The 18620-nt window shown below is 49.6% G+C and overlaps 8 protein-coding genes across 8 annotated transcripts; 3 read left to right on the plus strand and 5 right to left on the minus strand.

The window, feature by feature from the left end:
- Positions 1–1306: 1306 nt before the first annotated feature.
- Positions 1307–3721, minus strand: P152DRAFT_68557 (uncharacterized protein). Its single transcript, XM_033683169.1, has 12 exons — positions 3661–3721; positions 3401–3599; positions 3131–3352; positions 2875–3077; positions 2647–2824; positions 2423–2599; positions 2155–2373; positions 1999–2104; positions 1900–1932; positions 1732–1853; positions 1528–1676; positions 1307–1477 (listed from the first exon to the last, which is right to left on the minus strand). The coding sequence occupies exons 2-11, from the start codon at positions 3531–3533 to the stop codon at positions 1624–1626; spliced, it is 1446 nt and encodes a 481-aa protein (XP_033532939.1). The 5' UTR covers positions 3534–3599; positions 3661–3721; the 3' UTR covers positions 1307–1477; positions 1528–1623.
- Positions 3722–4837: 1116 nt separating this feature from the next.
- Positions 4838–5344, plus strand: P152DRAFT_68855 (uncharacterized protein). Its single transcript, XM_033683170.1, has 2 exons — positions 4838–5214; positions 5286–5344. The coding sequence occupies exon 1, from the start codon at positions 4951–4953 to the stop codon at positions 5173–5175; it is 225 nt and encodes a 74-aa protein (XP_033532940.1). The 5' UTR covers positions 4838–4950; the 3' UTR covers positions 5176–5214; positions 5286–5344.
- A 602-nt stretch (positions 5345–5946) lies between these two features.
- Positions 5947–7017, minus strand: P152DRAFT_450446 (TPR-like protein; the record flags this gene model as incomplete). The annotated part of the gene is made up of 2 exons (XM_033678172.1): positions 5947–6584; positions 6630–7017. 2 exons carry the CDS (start codon positions 7015–7017, stop codon positions 5947–5949), a joined length of 1026 nt encoding a protein of 341 aa, XP_033532941.1.
- A 411-nt stretch (positions 7018–7428) lies between these two features.
- On the minus strand, positions 7429–9219 carry P152DRAFT_438439 (RCC1/BLIP-II; the record flags this gene model as incomplete). The annotated part of the gene is made up of 2 exons (XM_033677610.1): positions 7429–7904; positions 7971–9219. 2 exons carry the CDS (start codon positions 9217–9219, stop codon positions 7429–7431), a joined length of 1725 nt encoding a protein of 574 aa, XP_033532942.1.
- Positions 9220–9495: 276 nt separating this feature from the next.
- On the plus strand, positions 9496–12436 carry P152DRAFT_459710 (Sec34-domain-containing protein). Its single transcript, XM_033679739.1, has 5 exons — positions 9496–9653; positions 9716–9987; positions 10046–10385; positions 10438–11445; positions 11493–12436. Exons 1-5 carry the CDS (start codon positions 9546–9548, stop codon positions 12396–12398), a joined length of 2634 nt encoding a protein of 877 aa, XP_033532943.1. The 5' UTR covers positions 9496–9545; the 3' UTR covers positions 12399–12436.
- A 56-nt stretch (positions 12437–12492) lies between these two features.
- On the minus strand, positions 12493–13743 carry P152DRAFT_68945 (NAD(P)-binding protein). Its single transcript, XM_033683171.1, has 2 exons — positions 13512–13743; positions 12493–13452 (listed from the first exon to the last, which is right to left on the minus strand). The coding sequence occupies exons 1-2, from the start codon at positions 13585–13587 to the stop codon at positions 12608–12610; spliced, it is 921 nt and encodes a 306-aa protein (XP_033532944.1). The 5' UTR covers positions 13588–13743; the 3' UTR covers positions 12493–12607.
- Positions 13744–14581: 838 nt separating this feature from the next.
- On the plus strand, positions 14582–15426 carry P152DRAFT_68955 (Pkr1-domain-containing protein). The gene has a single exon (XM_033683172.1). The coding sequence runs from the start codon at positions 14737–14739 to the stop codon at positions 15358–15360; it is 624 nt and encodes a 207-aa protein (XP_033532945.1). The 5' UTR covers positions 14582–14736; the 3' UTR covers positions 15361–15426.
- A 38-nt stretch (positions 15427–15464) lies between these two features.
- P152DRAFT_483197 (uncharacterized protein) lies at positions 15465–16748 on the minus strand (the record flags this gene model as incomplete). Its single annotated transcript, XM_033681930.1, has 2 exons — positions 15465–16397; positions 16448–16748. 2 exons carry the CDS (start codon positions 16746–16748, stop codon positions 15493–15495), a joined length of 1206 nt encoding a protein of 401 aa, XP_033532946.1. The 3' UTR covers positions 15465–15492.
- Positions 16749–18620: the final 1872 nt, after the last annotated feature.

The following is an 18620-nucleotide window of genomic DNA, read 5'->3' on the forward strand; positions in this document are numbered from 1 at the left end:
GATTGCTTGAAGCAAAGGCTATTTTTGATCCTGCGCCATCTTAGTGTAACCTCTTTTGGTTGAGCTTATGCCAAATTAGAACTGAAGTAATTAGTTATAACTAGTTAGGATCCCTGATCTGTCAAATGTAACCAACTAAGCTAAATCCCCAAAAAGGGACGCCCCTACTAGGAGGCTAGTAGAAGGGCAGATATAGCTAAGGTAATTTTCCTGTGACATGATCTATCCATAGTAAGACGTTCCGCGCAAACACTAGGAAGGAAGACCAATAAGTTGAGCACTCGGCACATTGGTGACCCGCCGACCCCCATAAACGAGAGTATTGCACCCAGAGCTCTAAGTTAAGCGTGTTCGAGTTAGTAGTTAGTTAACAAAATTGGGCATCATTAGTATGTACTTTAATCTCCGAATCATTTGGCAGTACTACGATATCGGCGAGACACGTGACCGGTTCCAGCCACCTGTTTGTCACAGAATATCTGTGTTTCTTGGCGTTTCCCCACGGCTTCATTCCGTATTCGATTCGATAACCCTATTCTTTCCCTTTTTAGGGAATAGATCACCATTTTAAACCATATAAAATAGCTGCAGGAACAGCCTGTTTTCGTAGGATCTGGCTCTTCAGGATCAAGTTCAATTTATCTACGCTCTTTTGGAATCTAACGGGGTTTTCCCACCGTGTCGCTGCATTAATCACCTGATTGAGCGAAACCGCTATTTATCTCACAAAAGGGACATCCTGTTGCGAAAGTACTTGTGCTCAGAGTCCTTGCTTTTGACTGATACGTTTTGAATCGATCGCAGTGGTAGTAATATCGTGTTTTGATAGTTATTGGTTTTGTGAGGGTAGCTCTGTTTGACTACGAAGTCGTAGCCATGCTGCATGCCATGGCTCTTAAGAGCGTTATAGGCTTCTTCATAGGAGGTGTAAAGACAATCCGGAGGGGGTATAATATCCTCCATACTTGGTGCTTGTCATAGACCGACAGGTACTCAATTATAGTAAGTAGTTATTCTGGTATTGATAATCTGAATGAGACCTCGAAAGGTTACCAAGGAGTAGAAGGTCTTATAATGCGTTGCGAACGCGTTGCGAACGCGTCGCGAGACTGCTTTGGGAAATTATGCGCTAGATTAAATTGGGCGATTAATTTCTATTGTTACTGGCGTTAGGGACAAATCTCATATCATATTGGGGGAAAATCTCAAAATGTTTGGGACAAATCTCACCAGCCTTTTTGAATCGATTCTGAAACTATTCTGATTCTATTCCCTACGTCCCAGACCTAGGTAGAGTTCTTGCTCTTTCTGATCATTCTCAAGTTTCTTTGCGCGGAGCGTCTCTTTCTTCAATTCTAGCTCAATCCGCCTCTCTTCTAGCTGTAACTCTCTTTCCTGTTGCTGAAGCTGCGATTCTCGAACCTCATGTGTCTGACGAATAGATTGCTGCGTGGCAACTTGACGAAGAGAGGGAGGTCTGTAATATATTAGTAAAATATTCCGAATATATTCCGAGTGAATCTATACCTGAGTGAACTTCTACGATTCCGTTCCGTTGAAGTAGATGTTGATCGAGATAGTCGTCTACGGATAGGAGCTGATTCCTGGGATGATACTGTTGAGTCAAGGTCGTCGTCCCAACGTCGTCGTCGCCGAGATCCTAAAATATTGATCAACTAACTATAACAAAATGAATAACTAGTTAGTTAGTCATAAAGTAATCAAACTTACGATCACGACGTATAACCTCCTGATATCTCTGAGATAGAGACATATTACGATACGTATGGGGCATACCGTATTCTTGTCGATTATCTCGTCTTTTTAAATCATACTGATCGAGAAGGAGAGCGCTTTTGGAGTTAGTAATATATTCCTAAAATATTCAGAATCTCTTACTAATATATTGCTCTCATCAGAGGTAGCTTACGCCTAAATGAATTACTCTTAAAATGAGTCTGCTGGACAGCGTTCGTATGATTTCGGGTTCGATCCCACAATTGAGGCGGAATCAAGGAGCAGTACTTATTAATTCCAGACGCAATCACAGCTCTCTTCTTGTGCTTTGCCCACTCTCGGACTTTTGCGGAGGACTCTGGGTGACCTAAATGTTTTAGAATATATTCAATATACATTATGAATACAATTACTTACTCATAAGCTCTTCACAAAGATCATAGTAGTCTTCTTCAGATCGACAGCGGGCTAACTCTCCCATTCTTGAATGTATTGATGTTGTTGAACGATTTGATGTCCCGGCGGCGCGATCAATAGACCGTTGAAAGTGGATTTGACAGAAGATTACCGTATTCTGAACCTGCCACTCCCAGGAACGGGATTCGGAATCAAGAGTCGCAAGATATTGCCCAAACCCTAATATATTAGTAATACTTTTTGAATAGCTTCCGAATATATTTCGAACCTTCAAGTTGACCAAGTTCCATATCGACGACAACAGTACCGAATCCTCTCCCATGGAGATATTGCCAACAGACTTCTCGTTCTAGCCGAGAAGAGATTAAAGTAAAGAGGGCTTGAAATGCCTTTTGATAGCAGAGGCTACTTTTACCGTTGACGAAAATCCGCGCGAAGGTAAACGCTATAAACGTTAGAATATATTACGAATATGTTCCGAATATTTTATACTCTTCTCAAGTTCGGGGACAAACGCCGCGAGTACAATCTCGTTGATCGAACTCTCGCGAACCCGCTGAAATCCCATATCAATTTCAAATGATTCTCTATTAAGAAGAGCCTCCGCCTGCTCTTTGAAGAAACAGGCAATAAGGAGATTCTCTCCATCGAAAAAACATTCTTGAATATACTGATTTATATTAGCAATAATAAATTCATAATAGTTTCACAGCGTGCTACCTGGTCAGGTTTTCCTCCTTGCTTTGAGTACTCGTGCTCGACCGCAGCAACGGACTCTCCTAATGGATATGATAGGAGTCTTTGCTTCTGAAGCAATGCGCTTACTTTATCAAGGTTTGTAAAGCTCCTATGAACATCAGGCAGAGAAGTCCCTTGATATTGGGTACAGAAGGCTCGCATTTGCGGATGCTTCAGAAGGCCGGCTGTGAAAGTAAAATATTAGTAATGTATTCGAAATAGTTTTGTAAGATCTTACCAAGTGTGAGTGAAGGGTTATTGATTCTCTGAATGACCTGAAGGATTTGCTCAAGGTACTGCTGCGGTGTTCTCGTTGGTGGTGGTGGAGGATGACTATGCGTTCCACTTGATACCCATACTAGATATGGAGTTCTATCCATATCGAGTGGTTGGAAGACGGTAAAAAGGACCTGGCAAGGCAAAGACACAAGTTTCCCTTGACCCTGGGTATGATCCACGCCTAAAATATTTAGAAGATATTCGGAATGTGTTCTAATAATATTCATACCACATGTTTTCGCTCGACTATTCTGCTGCTTTAGTATAGTACAGACCTCGGACGTAGTATCTTGTACTCCGCTATTGAAGACGGTCTGTAGAAACTCGATCTCAGGGTAGAGTTGTCCTGGTACCAGTTTCATGAAATGATTTGATCCTGGCGTAGAATTTCTACAAGCAACGTAGAAATTAGGAACTCCAGAAACAGTCTAAGTATGTTAGAATTTATTCGGAATACAATAAAGAAGCGAAAACCCTGGAATGACCTACCACCTGGTTGCTTTGAAAGATATGAGGATTACAGGAATAATCCTGTATATCCTTACATGCTTTTTCTTTTGCAAATACAGCTTGTATGGATTGAAAGAAGCTACTATCGTTAATAAACCAGGAATATATTCTAAATGTATTCAGAATTCATTATCACCTGTTTGCGTTCCGCTTAACACTTGAAATCTTATGTTCCTGACGAATTTCTTGTACTCTCGTCCAGTCGGGCTCTTGAACACTAGTATGATGCATTTCATAGAGCTCAGGCGCGAGAAACTCGCACGCCTTGACTCCTGTGCATCGATAACTGATACGGTAGCATCTTACATTATCGAGTATTCGAGCTTTGGATTCATGTTTCGACCACTTGAGCGCAGATGAATATTGAACCTGTAAAATATTAGTAATATATTCGGAATATATATTAAGTTCATACCGTATCAAGCTGATTCGGTCGATTCACCAAGTTGATTCCTGATAAATTCACGATATACGCCACGCCATCATCAGATGTATCTGGATAGTCAGGTAGACATGGAGCATGTATTACCTTTCTTACTATAATCTCATGACTTTGGTAATCAGAGATTATAATAGGATCATCTTCAGGCGGGAGAGAGGGACGCGACTAATATATTAGTATAATATTCAGAAAATATTAGAAAACCAAGCGCACCGAATCTTCTGTAAAAGTGTCTGAATCAAGTTCGGGATAAACGTCGCCTTCGACATCGTCTATTGTCGACCACGAGGTAGAAAATCTGACTGAAGGAAATTGACTCATTTATCGGGAATATATTCGTAATATATTTCTGGTTGTTGATCTTTAGAATGTTTTTTATGAGGGGCAATGGGGGGCTAGAGCTCAGATGAGAAAGATATATATTATCCGGTTTCAGATCACGTGGACACGTGCTCTCAGCTGAGCACACAGACCATCTCAGATGACCTGTAACCACCACTGGTGACCTGGTGAACTGGGTCCTGGTATCCGTCCATCCGTCCTTGGTGTCAACACCCCCAGGGCTCCCTCCCATCAACACTCTCTCAGCCATTTCATCCATCTGTTTTATACTCCGTTTTACACGAACCACCCAGGATCTCCTTTGCTTATGTTCTAACTTCTACCGGTCTCGACATAGTGATTTTTGGGAGCAACCAGAATCCATTGGTCAAGCTATGGTCTATGGATGAATACGGAATACGCCCGAAGCTGCGCCGCAATCCATAGAGGTCGATTGAGAGGAACAACTATACAATTGATTGCTATTCAATATATATGTCCCACAGATGCTAACATCTTCAATTTCGTTTTGCGGCGTGGTGCCTCTCTTCCTCTATGGGGTTTGTACTGGAAGAACAATTTTCAATTTACGACCGAATCCTGTTGGCACAACGTATCCCACCGCGAAATGCTCCTTGCTATTGTTTATGCGGGCAGTGGAGCTAGAACTCTACAAATGTTGGAGGAAGATACATAACATGCAAGGTATGAGATTCTCACGGCAGAATTAGGGAGACCGCACCCTCAATGTGACAAGGTGAATATATTCCGTAAGTAGCGATGTTTTTTCGCGATGTCGGCTACAATTGACGATACATGGTTGATGGTTCTGTACCATAAGACTCGATGGGGTGGATTGTGGCTCCCAATCGCTTTCTCTCCCCAGCAGTTGTTCTCAATCGGGTCTGAATATCATCTTTAGTTGTTATTCATTTGCTCAGATGTGTACTTCTTATTCTAAAAGCTATACATTCACTCGAGTTGTTACGCCTCCACCATGTTACTCAAAAGGCCCGTCTTTCAGCTCAGTCTTGTTGGACTATTAGGCCTCCAAATCCTTACCTGCCAAGCAAAATACATGAAATCTTCACAGCATGGCTTCTCCTTTCAAAAGAATAGTTACCCGAGACTTGATACCAAGCTCCAGGTGTGTCTTGGCGTGTCCTGGCTACGAACATGTGCATCCGTTCAATACTCCCAAGGAAATCCTGAATCCAGGGAGTGGAAGCCTGCAGTGTGGATGTACCAATATTCTTCGTGAGCTGAGTCAGTTAGAGGAGCGGGCTCCTCTGGTGGAGGGGATCGACGCGATGGACGTCTCGACCCAGGCTTTGTACAGAGCTGTGTCTGTTGCTTGCGGGACGTCTTCGTTTCATGTTTTGTGATTGTGTTCCTTCCACTCCATGAAGATTTCCATTCCAGCATCATCTCCTAAAAAACGAAAAAGGCATCTTATTCTCATACAGGAAATGCTATACGAAAATCCGTCCGCACTACCAACATCAATCACTGTTTTCCCCCAATTTCTCTAAGACCAAGTTCAGGTTCTCGCGAGTGAGCAGCGTATTCGGATGGTCGTCTCCCAACGTTTTCTCATTCCACGCATGGCAGGACTGAAGCTGCAACTTAGCATTCTGTAGCCGACCGATGTTCATGTATGCGACGGCCAAGTTGTTCATAATTGCCACGGAAAGCGAATCTTCATCTCGGGCATTCCGAAACACCTGTAAAGCCTCTTCCAGAATCCGAATTGCCTTCTCCACCCCCTCATGTTGTTCTGCTCCTTCCTGGCCTTGGTCGTCGAGCGCCTTATAGGTATGGGCGAGGTTCAGAATGCACTTAATGGTTGTTGGATTCATTTCCCCCAGCTGAGCCTTGGCCGTTTCTGCCGCCACCTCCTGCAACTGCACTGCCCGGTCCAACTGACCAAGTCCCCGATACGCAATCCCAAGTAAATCCATCGACGCAATGGTGAGAGAATGTTCCCTGCCCAGCTCCTGGATCCTCCATTCCAGGATTTTCTCATGCAGCCCCACCGCCTCTTGATATCGTCGCTGGGCCGTATAGAAATTTGCCAAATTACTGAGCCTGGTCATCGTAGTGTTGGAACTCACGCCAGGTATCTCCATCCAGCCCAGGACTACCTTCTCCTAGAGTTAGGCGCCTTCCTCTATGCGTCCTTGACCTTTCAGATCGAATGCGAGATTCTCCATGGTGGTGAGAGTGTTTACGTCGTTCTCACCCAGGGTACGTTGTTGTCGTGCCAGAACATCCCGATCGATTGGCTCAGCTTCCCCGTGACGGTCCTGCTCTCGGTAGTTGGTAGCCAGCATGAGCTGCGCGGCTGATTTGTCGTCGTCGTCGTCATCGAGGACGTGTTCAGCAAGTTCAATCGCCTGGAGAAATAAGTTGTTAGACTCGTTCAGATTCCCCTCGAACATTTCGTCGAGGGCGCGGCCTCGTAATTCTCGTATTTGGGAGTGCGGGGATGGTGGGGAGGATACCATCATCAGTGACGGTACTGGAGATTTTATTATATGTCTTGGCACCTTTCTGGTTGGGTTTGCATTCATTCAGGCTGCGTGGAGATACAAAAAGGGGTGTAGGGGGTGTTAGAGAGAGAGAGGTGGACGATTGCTTGATGAGGTTGAGTTTAACGAACACGAATAGCTCGCCTAGCGTAGCTTGGAATACGAACAATCCTTTCCTTCGTGTATGTATGATGGACCATAAGAAAGGATAGATGAATGTCTGCCTTCCACTCCAAAGTGGTGCCTACCCTATCTCTCAACCTTATGAGTTATGAGTATCCCTTTCTGTAAATAAGGGTGAGGTTGTAGAAATACTCTCCCTAGGTAATTATATGAAGAATCTCATGAAGGAAGTGATTTGATAAGCCTCGGATAGGCGACGGACGATCATCAGCGCAAGCAACTTAAATAGCTAACTTGATTGAGTGGAGTTACCAAATAATCTCTATCCCATCACACCCCAGAATACACCGCCGTCACCCCCCTTCCGCACTCCACCCTCTGCTCCACATCCACCCACCTCCCTCCAACCCTTACCCTTGCCCTCGGCGTGAGCTGCAACCGATTCTCTTCCCCCTCCTCCCCCTCTCCCTCCAAACTCCCAATATACACTGGCGCCGCCACATTATTCCTCTTTCCCGTCCCTAGCTGATAAAACTCATTGCCCCCAAAAAACAGCACATCCGCCCCCCACTTCGCCTCTCCCGCCCGCATGCTCGTCTCGTTCCCCATCACCGTCGCCACGTGCGTACTCCCCACGCTCACCCGCCCCACCCGGATCGGCACGATCTGGTTCGCCGCCTCGGACCACTCGTACAGTCCGCTCAGCGCCGGGATCTTCGTCGGCGCGCTCTGCAGGTGCGTCCACCGCCCGTTGCCTAACGTCCCGTAGATCCCGCTGCCACACGACCACGTGTCCGCGATCACACCTGCGGGACCGAGCCGGCGCGTCGGCGTCGGGGGCTGGAGTTGCTGCTGGACAAGCTCCGCGGTACCGCCAGCGGTGTCGCGGTGGCCGGTGGGGGAGGGGGCGGTGGGAGTGGCGTCGACGGCGAAGTAGCTGTTCGAGCCGCCGGCGGCGATGGCGGTAACTTTGGGGGTGGAATTGGTGTAGAGGCGGTGGATGGGGATGAGTGAGGGCACATCGATGTAGGAGGCGGTGGTGGAGGGGAGGTCGAGGCCGAGTTGGCCGAGAGAGTTGTCGCCGAAGGAGAAGACGCGGCCGTCGCGGTCACGGACGAGGGAGTGGTAGTCGCCGGCGGCGATTTGGGCGATGGGGAAGCCGCGGAGGGTGGTAAGCTCGTGGCAATGGGAGGTAGAGTCGGGATGGGAGATGCGGGAGAGTGGGCCGGAAAGGCCGAGTTGGCCACGGCTGGGGAAGGTGGTGGGGGAGGTGGGGGCGGAGAAGACGCGGCCGGAGGAGGTGAGGAGGAGGAGGTGGTCGAGACCGGAGGCAATGGCGGTGAATTTTTCGGTCCAGCCTAGGTTAGGGGGAGTGAGTTGGCGGTAGGCGATGGAAGGTGTGCGGCGCCAGCTGAACCAGCCGGGTTCGGTGGGCGTTTGCAGTTTGGCGGAGATGGGGATGGAGTAGACGGCACCGTTGGTGCCGAGGGCGACGATGCGGTCGCGGGAGATGGCGAGGGATTTAAGGTTCTTGCCTCGTAGCGTCTTGATGGGGTCGTGGTGCTCCGAGAAGCCTTGGCCCCATTGGAGCAGGTCGCCATTCTCGTCGATGGCGGCGCCAAAGGTTCGGTCGAGCTTCAGGTCGCGCAGGAGCATGCCGTCAAAGAACGAAAGGCGTCGGGGTGTCTTGATGAACTTCTCGTCGGAGTCGGGAGCCGTGACGTGACCGCTGTTGGATCCCCATGCATACACTCCTGGATTCTCCAAGCTCTTCTTAACCTGAACATGTTGCGAGCTCAGGAGGTCCCGAGTCTCCTCTTTTGTTTGTCCCTTCCGTCTCGGCTTCTCAAACTCGAGGACAGGCTCCTCATCCTTTTCCGCCGCTTCCGCGTGCGCAGACGGGAAGCTCAGCGGTCCGGATACCAGATGGACGGTCCCTGCTCCGAGACCAGCAGCTACTAGAAGATAGAACGGGGACGTGAAGTGCCGTTGGGAAGCTCGGGAACTATTAGTTGAGATATATCTTCGTCCGAACCCTCGCGAATATTGAGACCGTTTCTCGCATGTCGCCTGTAATTGTCGAGTCGCATAGCGCAGACATTGCGCTCGTGTATTGAGCATGTTGACAACCATTGGCCAAGTCCGGGTCAAATGGACTTTTCCAACCCGTTCATTAGAATCAAGTCAAAACCAGCTAGTAGCACATCGAAAGAAATTGGGAAGATCAAATAGAATTGAAAAAAGATAGAGGAAGTGTGAGAAAGATAATATAAATCTAAAGTCATGAACGTCACTTTACCAAAATTGCCATAGCGGGACGAAAGTTCCCCGGAGTCTTGGCATTCAAGATCCCTTGTGGTGCTTCAGTTCGATTAAGGGACTTCGATTAAAATGCCACCAAGACCTATCAGACAAACCACCCTTCACGTCTCTTAAAGCCGCCCGAAATGTACGATGAGTCTTGGTATAATGCCTTCACTCAGAAGACATCCTGGCAGCCCGAAAGCCAGAAGAAGACCCATCGTCGACGACCAACGCTCCTTCAGCAACCTAGTGTGAGCCACGTATTCCCACCGATTCACCCGTTCATCGTATACTAAGCTCCGTATGATAATAGGAAGAAGCACTGCCGGAGAATGAGGTCGCCAATCAACCTGATCTAAGCACTGCCTTGGACCCGCCGGTCGAGATATGTCCACCTCAGGCGACGGTGGCCCGCAGAGCGAAGTCGTATAGTGACTTCTATGATATCGTGCGAGCACACTTGAAGAAGGAAAAGGAGGATGAAAAGCGGAAGCTTCGACAAGCTTTGAAGACCGATATCGACTTCGAGAGATGGTACTCGGGCATCATGCCGTCAATTGAGAAGAAGAGCTTCCCGCAATACCAGTATGTGACCAGCAAATGGTGGTCGAGTTATCCAAGCCATTCGCTAACTCCCTTGGAGGCTATATCTGGATCAGCTCCGTCTAGCAGAGTCGCATCTGGAATATCTAGCCTCTCAAACCACCTCATCCCTCGACCTCCTACGTCAGCTGTCGAGCTCGTTTAGTTCCGTGGAGAAGCAAACAAGTGCCTTCCGGAAGCAATGCGAAGGGTTGCTATCCGAGCAGAAATCAAACCTCCAGCTTGCAGACCAAATCGCCGAAAACCTGGAATACTATACCTACCTCGAACCGATCACACGGAGATTGAATGCCCCGGGTGCCGCCAACCGGGTCCGGCAAAAAGAATTCTCGGATATGCTGGGTGATTTGGACCGTTGCATTGAGTACATGCAATCTCATGTACGTACATGGAACCTCCAAGGAGATTATATCATTACTGACTCCCATTTAGCCTAACCAAAAGGAAGCCTCGACCTATGGATCGCGGTATAAGCAGCTATTAACCAGAGCTCTCACCCTTATTCGCGTGCATTTCACCAATTCTCTTCGCGAGATCGCTGCAGACGTGTCCAAACGTATTGCCGACCGACAGCTCAACGACACGACCATGTCGGCGCTCTTGTACGCTAAATTCCGCGTCGGTGCCCCCGACCTACGCAAGGTTGGTCTCGAAATCCAGAAGCGAGCAATCCTCCCCAAGGATGCAGCACCGGATGCGGAACCAGAGTACCAAAGCTTGATGAACGAGATGTTTCAAAGCTATTCCACCACACGCGGTCGCCTGATCCTTCCGATTGTATCGAAGAAAATGTCCGAAATCGCCATGGCGCCAAGCACCGCGAAGGATCTGGTCACTTTCTCGCGGAGCTCCATCAGCTACATTCGGGGCATCTGCATGGATGAATACGATCTTTGGCAGGAATGGTTTGACTCGGACCATGCGCTCTACGATTTCTTGGATGCGATGTGCGAGCCGATGTATGATCATCTGCGACCACGAATCATCCACGAAACGCAGATATTGAAGCTATGTGAGCTATGTACGTTGATACAATCGCGGTACATGGAGGAGGATGAAGATGATCTGCAGTCACCAATCTCGGCTCGGTTGGATTTCGCATCGTTGATCCATCCTGCCCTCGAGGACGCGCAAACGAGACTGGTTTTCCTTGCGATGGGAATATTACGAACGGACATCGAGCACTTCAAGCCCAAACCTGAAGACCTAGATTACCCTGCTCGGAACCGGATTCGGGCGAGTGCTACTAATGGAAACAAGGCGCCTGCCCTCTCAGGCCGGCGGGAGGCCAAAGATCCATCCAAACCAGCAGAAACGCCGACGATTGGAGAAGAGGACGGGATTGAGTCAACCCTGAAGTTCGAACCATCATCCAAGGACTGGTACCCAACTCTACGCAGAGCGATTTGGCTCCTGGGTCGAATATACCGGCTTGTCAATGTGCGCCCCCTTGTTTTCTCCTCCTCAACGCCACTAACCATCTATAGTCTACCGTCTTCGATGATCTTGCCCACCAAATCCTCCACCAAACAACTCACTCTATCCTTCGCGCCAGCAACCTCATCATCCCCCGCTCCTCTCCCACCGACGCCAACCTCTTCACCATCAAGCACCTCCTCCTCCTCAAACAACACATCGCCGCCTTCGACCTTGAAACTGGCTTCGCCCAAGCCCCGCCCGAAGTCAACTTCGACTTCTCCGGCCTCACCAGCACCTTCTGGGGCAGCGACTGGCTCAGCATGCCCGGGAAGCTCGTCCGCGCTGTCATGGCCGGCCAGCTCGGCCGCCTCATGCCGCGCGTCGTGCGCGACTACCATGACGCGAAGGGCGAGGTCGACGAGGCGCTGCGCGTGGCCATCGGGGCGTTCGTCGAGAGCATCGCGGGGAGGATGACGGGCCCGATTCGAGAAGGGGGTCGCACCGTCGAGCCCCCCGTTAGCGCGAAACCCGCGAAGTCGAACTCGGCGAAGGCGAAAGACGATGCGGCGAACGGCCAGAACGGGCATGTGGAGGCGAATAGCGGGACATCGGAGACTGCGAGGGTGAAGGCGGCGGTGGCGCAAGGGGTTCCGTTCCTCCGGCAGAAGCTGGACGAGTATATTGGGGATGTGCGGACGAAGGAGATGCTCGTCGCGGCGGTGATGGAGCAGGTGACAACGACGTACGAGGCGTTCTGGGGGTCGCATAGCAGACGCGGCAATGCTGGGACTGGAGCCGCGGAGTCGACTGGAGCGGGGACGAAGGGGAAGCGGAGGGAGGATGAGAATTGGGAGCCGGCGGCGTTTGCGGAGTGGTGTGAAGGGGTGTTTATGGTTGGGAGGTCGGTTTTTGGCTTTGAGGATGAAGATGACGGGAGAAGTAGTGGGGAATTGAGTCGGGATGGGAGCATTTAGTTTCGGGACCAATGAACACCATGAAGAGAGAATATATTACATTGCTTATTGTATAACATGTGAAAAGTTAGGGTATCATATAATCTGCGCTTTGTTGGCAAAGAACAAATTCCCATGGACGCGATACCGACATCGCCATTAGCAGTCCTCAAACGACAGGAGAAAGCCCTCCGAAAGCGCATGAACCCATACTCGGGTATATCGTTCCATCAGTACACTTCCAACTCCTTCTCCGTCCAGTCCCACAACTTCTTCGCTAGCTCTTTATCATTCGCAAGCTTATCCCCCACCTTCTCCTTCGACGACACCCCAAACGGCACATACATCTCCCCACTCGTCATCTTCCCTTTGTCCGCTGCCGATGCCCACAGCTGGTTATACACTCCTTCGTGCAACTCTAGCTGTACGAAATACGTCATCACATGGACAAACGCTCTATGCGCGAGCGGGAGATCATTGACCAAGTTCGTTTTGACGACACCCGGGTGGATTGCGACGGACAGGATCTGCGGATACCGCCGCGCTATCTCGTCGGCGTACAGGATGTTCGCCAGCTTGCTCTGCCCGTATCGAATCCAGGAGCCAGAGATCCGCTTCTGTAAGGTCCGCAGGTTGTCGAACTCGATACCTGCCGACGGACGAAGTTTGAAGCCCGTCGACGTGAGCGTCACGATCCGGATGTCGGAGTTCGGCTGGTCGGCAGTTTGGAGTAGGCAGGGGAGGAGAAATTTGATGATGAGAGCGTGGCCAATGTGGTTGGTGCCGAACTGGATCTCATACCCGTCCTTGGTAAGCGCGGCTGGTGCGCACATGATGCCGGCATTGCATACCAGGACGTCCAGATGCTGGATGTTGGCCTTGGGGATGGCGTCCTTGATAGATGCCAGATCGGCAAGGTCGCATTGCACGAAGGTTAGCTTCGTATTGGGGCTCTCCTTCGAGATGGACTCGGTGATCTCGCTGGCTCTCTTTGCATTGCGGCCGCTGAAGTAGATGTGGGCCGCGTTCTTCTTTGCAAGCTCGCGGACGTGTTGCGCTCCAAGACCAGCCGTCCCTGTAAGATAGTTATGTTAGTCAAGGTACTGGGATCTAAAAGGATTGATTAAGGCGTGCCTCCTGTGATGAAGAAAGTCCGGCCAGATTGCTGTGCGATCTCCTTTTCAACGTCGAATTTACGGTTGCTGCTCATTGTTACGGAGAATGATGAAGATGTAAAATCTGAGGCTAATGAACTGGTAAGGGATCTCCGAGCCTTGAATACTGATTATTAGAGGTATTGATGAGATTGAAGATAGGTATGATAGAAAACTTGAGGGCAATTGGACTGATAACTGATAGAATCACTAAGACTTAATACTGATCATTTGAGGTACGGATATAATAATGCCATGCCGAGGAAAGGCATCACAACGGGTATAATACGAAATACCACCTGCGGCGCCGGCGCTCTATGCTGCGTATTTCAGTGTAACCTGTAGATGTACGTCATGGCTTAAAGCCTATGAGATACAAGCTTCCAATTGCACAGCTAGGTCGAAGGGGTCCGGAGGTCGTATCAGGTATCGCCTACGAGCACGCGGCCATATTAGCTGGAACCGCGGAATCAAGCAAGGGCCCTATCTCCGGACCGCTCATCTCGGCAAAAAGATGGGGAATTGGCCCAGCCGCATACATAACGGGCGGCTTGTTCAATATTTCTTGCACTGCATGTAGGACAAGATGACATGATGCGAGCATGATGTTGGTTTGTAGTTTGATATACCTGGAGGAAGATAAATTGACGATTGATGTGAGGTCGGGGTGGTTGCTGTGATGACTAAATCCCCGAGGATTTGCCGGCTGGATCGTCAGATCGAATCACGTGGCAGACAAACACTTTTGATGAATGCCTACAGTGGTGGTAACGTATGAAGACTTGAAGAGAGATAGACGACAGGTATTATGTTTGGCGGTATTAAACGTATTCCTGCGCTATCTGCCCTACCTTGCTACTCATAAGCTCATCGCTTCTGCCAGAAAAGCCTCAGTACTATACACGCTAGAGAGCAGCAACAAACTACTATTATGATGTCCTTGTAGTGCGGAAGTGTCCTCCATATATCTATCCGTGACGTCTGCATATTTGGCACCCAGCGCTAGTTGGATAACTACTACAGTGGGTTCTTTGCTTATAGTCTACGTAAGATTCTATCCCTGTGTTTTTCGGTGGCTCACAGGTGCTGAACGTCTTAGACCTTCCCAGATCCATACGGCAGTCAAGATAGCTTTGGTCTCAACTCCGGACTTCGACTATTAGCGAGCGAAAGGCCTGATATCCGCTCCTAAGACCTTTAAGACCATGGCCGAATTCATGGAGAATCTCTGGAACTCCATCTTCACCCCCGGCCCAACACCATCGCTCCTCATCGCTACGAATGTCACCTTCGCCACCCTTCAGACCCTCCTCCTTGTCCTTCTCATCGCAACTCGAAGCTGGCACTTCGTTGCTCTAAGTACCATCTCTGGTGGACTGTGGTGGGCGATCAACTGGTTCGCGCGCGAACTCGCAGTAGAACGAGCGAAAGAAGAGGAGCAGAAGCGAAAGCAGCGCGAGGAGCAGGCGTTGAAAGGCGAGCATGACGATGGGGAGGACGCGGGCGATGACACGCATACCGAGACAGAGACCGAGACTGAGCTGGACGCATCACCACGTGTCTCGAAAAGGAGAGTGGCGGCAGAGGGGTCGGATTCTCCCCGGTCGAAGTTGTCGGGATATACAGGGAGCTCGATCAGCCTGTCCACGGAAGGTTCGGACGCGGAAATGGTTCATAAGCCTTCGCAATCCGGGGCTGCGGTGGCCACGGGCTCGCACCAATTCCTCTCACCCAGTGCAACGCAGCTTCACAAGCGCAGGAACGACGATTACAGCGAACTAAGTACAGATAGCGAATGGGAGAAGGTGGACGACAAGGCATCGACATGATTAGATGCTCGGTCTTGGCAGCATCTTAGAGACAGCTTTTGATACCCTTAGATATCCTGTTCATAGATGAGATCACGACCCGAATGATGGGATGCATCTACGTTGGATTTATTCATTGAATTTGTCGTAGAGTTAGATACCATCTGCTACGTATCTCTCGAGCTTCACCAGGCTCTGATGCAGACGGGAGGTTTTCTCGTCATTTTTCAACACCACGCAATCTACATCCGCGTATTCCGTGCCATCAACCAGCTCACGAGCCTTTTCCTCACCAAGCAAGTCCGCTAGACTAAACACCGGGATCTTCTTTCCTCTATAATCTACCTCGTGGACCCAAGAATCCGGGAAAATAACCCACTCGGCTAGCTGCGGAGGAAATATCGAGTGCGACCCTGATATTTGAGCCATCGGTCGCTCCACCACTCTGAATCGCTCGGGTAGGCGATCGCCCATTTCTTTCAATCGCTCAACAAAATGGCCTCGGAGAGTTTTCGAAAGCAATGGGACCTGTTTCAGATTCGCATGCGTGGCTTTAACGCGGTCGGACCACAGCTTCGGTTTGATATAGACCACTGCGGATACATCATCGAAGTCACCCGCGGCGAACGCGCCGCCAGGGCATGGTTCAAGGATCGCCGGGTCCGCCGATTCAAGCGCCCGCTTCATTCTCCAGGTAACTCCCCGCCTGAGCAGGTCCCGGATATATTGCGGCATATCCGCCCGCCATCTCAACTTGCTGGTGACTTCCCGTGGAGTGGACGCTGCCATCAATTCTTGGAACCCCTTCCATTTGCCTTTGGCGGTCATGAACGCTATCACATCGTACCGTAGTGAAAGGTAGACCGAGCGAAGCACTGCCGCCCGCGTCCGTGGGGGGCGTTCCTCGTCCGGGAGCGATTGGAGGTATAGATGTGATGGGAGTAGATGTGGCTCGGATGTGGTGGGGTCAAGTCGAATGGAGAACTTCGCCAATAGATCGGCCGGCAGTCGCGCTTGGGTCAACGTGCAAAGTCGCAGCGGCGAGGCTAGCATACGTGCTTTTGAACATCAGCATGGGCAATACATCGATCGCGGCATCCTGCAGTACCATAGGGATTCCGAACAAACTGGGCGTGAAACCTCTCTGTTTCCTCAGGATCGGGATCCGGACCCGGTTGCTTGAAGTTGATCCGCGCGGCACGTCTCAAGGGATCCAGGCTAGGAGGGAGCGGGAGAGGTCGATTGTTCCCTCGTCGCGTGCGGTATGTCTGGATGCCATCGTCGGTCGTCGAACGCGGCGGGACCGTGACGGTGTTGGCGAACTTCGTTGGAGAGGGACGAGGAGGCAGAGTTGTCTGTCGAGACACACCTCGGTGAGAGTTCAGTCTTCTGCTGACTCTGGCGGACATGCAAACGTCGTGTTGGAACAATTGCGGTTGATACAGTCGTCGTCTGAATAGCAGTATATCATCGTACCTAGTCCTGATCTCAAGGTATCCGTATGATCACGTGGACCTGACATACCCTGAAATCAACGTCACTTCATCAGAAAAAAGTTCCCATCGACTCTGGCATTGCATCTTCTACTTTATTTACTACTTTAGTCGAAATAGTAGTCTGCTATAGTGGACCATTCGATTTGTTGCATGTCTGTTCTCAAAGAAGTTGTGAACGTGGAACTTGGCTTTGTGGTGTCAGGGCCTCAGGGGCTCCATTTCGAATTCTCAATGGACTGCTTCGCGAGACTTCTCCACCAGATCAAAGAGGTAGCATGCACTGATATTGATGGCTTCCTCAGTCTGGATACTACCGTTATCAAATCGTCTTCACATCATATGAAAGGTTCTAATTCCCGGGTCTCGGCTGTCCTACGGGTCCAGATCAAAGTATACACATCAGCTACACATATCGGTATTGACGGGGAACCCAACAGACATGGTGTCCTGGGTATATACGAAGTGGAAAATAGCCAATTGCAAAGAAATTATCAACATTTCTTAGGGTTCTCGGAACATCTACAATTAAAGCGTCTAATGCAAACCCGTCGATCACCCCTCCCCTACCCTATCGACTTGCGCTCCAATATTTGAGACCATACTCCAGGTACAATTCCTCATCCGCCTGAATATCCCTAGATGCGTACATCAGTACTACTAAAATCAATACAGGACGGTTGGTTCCGGGACAATTCACTCCAGACAACCGAACGTACCCTTGGTCTGCTCTGACGTTCGGCTCCTAGTGGGTTACGATAAGGCTAGCTTTTTTGCGTCTAATCGATGCCGCACTGAGATTCCTATATTGGGCAATATCGATAGGGTCGTTGATGAGTCGAGACTCGTTCCTAGCGTTCCTTGCGCTTACATGGAATGAATTCGGCACGCCCCTAGTTCTAGATTGCCTCCAGTATACGCGAGTGCTCGTCCCTCCTCTTCTCGGTTTAAATCGCAAACATAGTCATCAGTCGGGTCGTCTCTGTTTTGAAAGTAAGTGCCCCATTAGGACCCAAGATACTGGCCGGCTGGGTTGAAATGCTAGGCAAATAGGCCGTAGCTGATCCGAGGATTACTAGCGGCGAAGTGGTAGCCATTAAGCCTTCGATCTTCGGTGAGTTGCCGAAAGTTCGTGGACGTAATATCTTCTACTGGGGGCAAGGCATTTCTTGCAGCTAGACGTTGCGGTTCTGGAATTATTAGGTGGCGAGCTTGGGGGTCATTAATATAGGCTGGAAATGTTTCTTGGCAAAATTCGGGTCCTTTAATGTATTGGGCTACGTTAGCTCCTCTTGTGGGCCCGCCCCGTGATGGGAGTGGATCATTACTCATGTTGAATATAATTTTTGGAAGGGTTTGGACCGGGAATTCTTAGCACAGCTAAAGCGAAGGGAAGGAGGGATGTGTGGATTTCGAATCATGGCTTCGGATCGTGAGCGGGTGGATCTTATATCACGGATCAGACACGGTGCAATTTCGTCAAAGATTGACACACAAAGGCTTGTCATCCATTGCGTAGCTTTTAGACAAAGGATACGGTTGGCGAAATGAAGATGGAAATGTTGCAGTCAAAGAATGGATGTGTCCGATTGTTGGGGACTAAGTTGAACGATTGTGAATTAATATCTCCAAAAAGGAGAAATTGCCCACGACGGATGGCGGATCTGTCTCGCTGAAGGCCTTATGCAACTGCTGGACGGTCCATAGCTTTGCACAGTGCTGAAATATGCTCCCGTCCTTGAGTATCCGAGGGATGATAAGTCTGTCACGAAGAGCCAAACAACAGCA

Source organism: Eremomyces bilateralis (assembly GCF_010015585.1).
Source record: "Eremomyces bilateralis CBS 781.70 unplaced genomic scaffold P152scaffold_14, whole genome shotgun sequence".
Classification (NCBI taxonomy): domain Eukaryota; kingdom Fungi; phylum Ascomycota; class Dothideomycetes; order Eremomycetales; family Eremomycetaceae; genus Eremomyces; species Eremomyces bilateralis.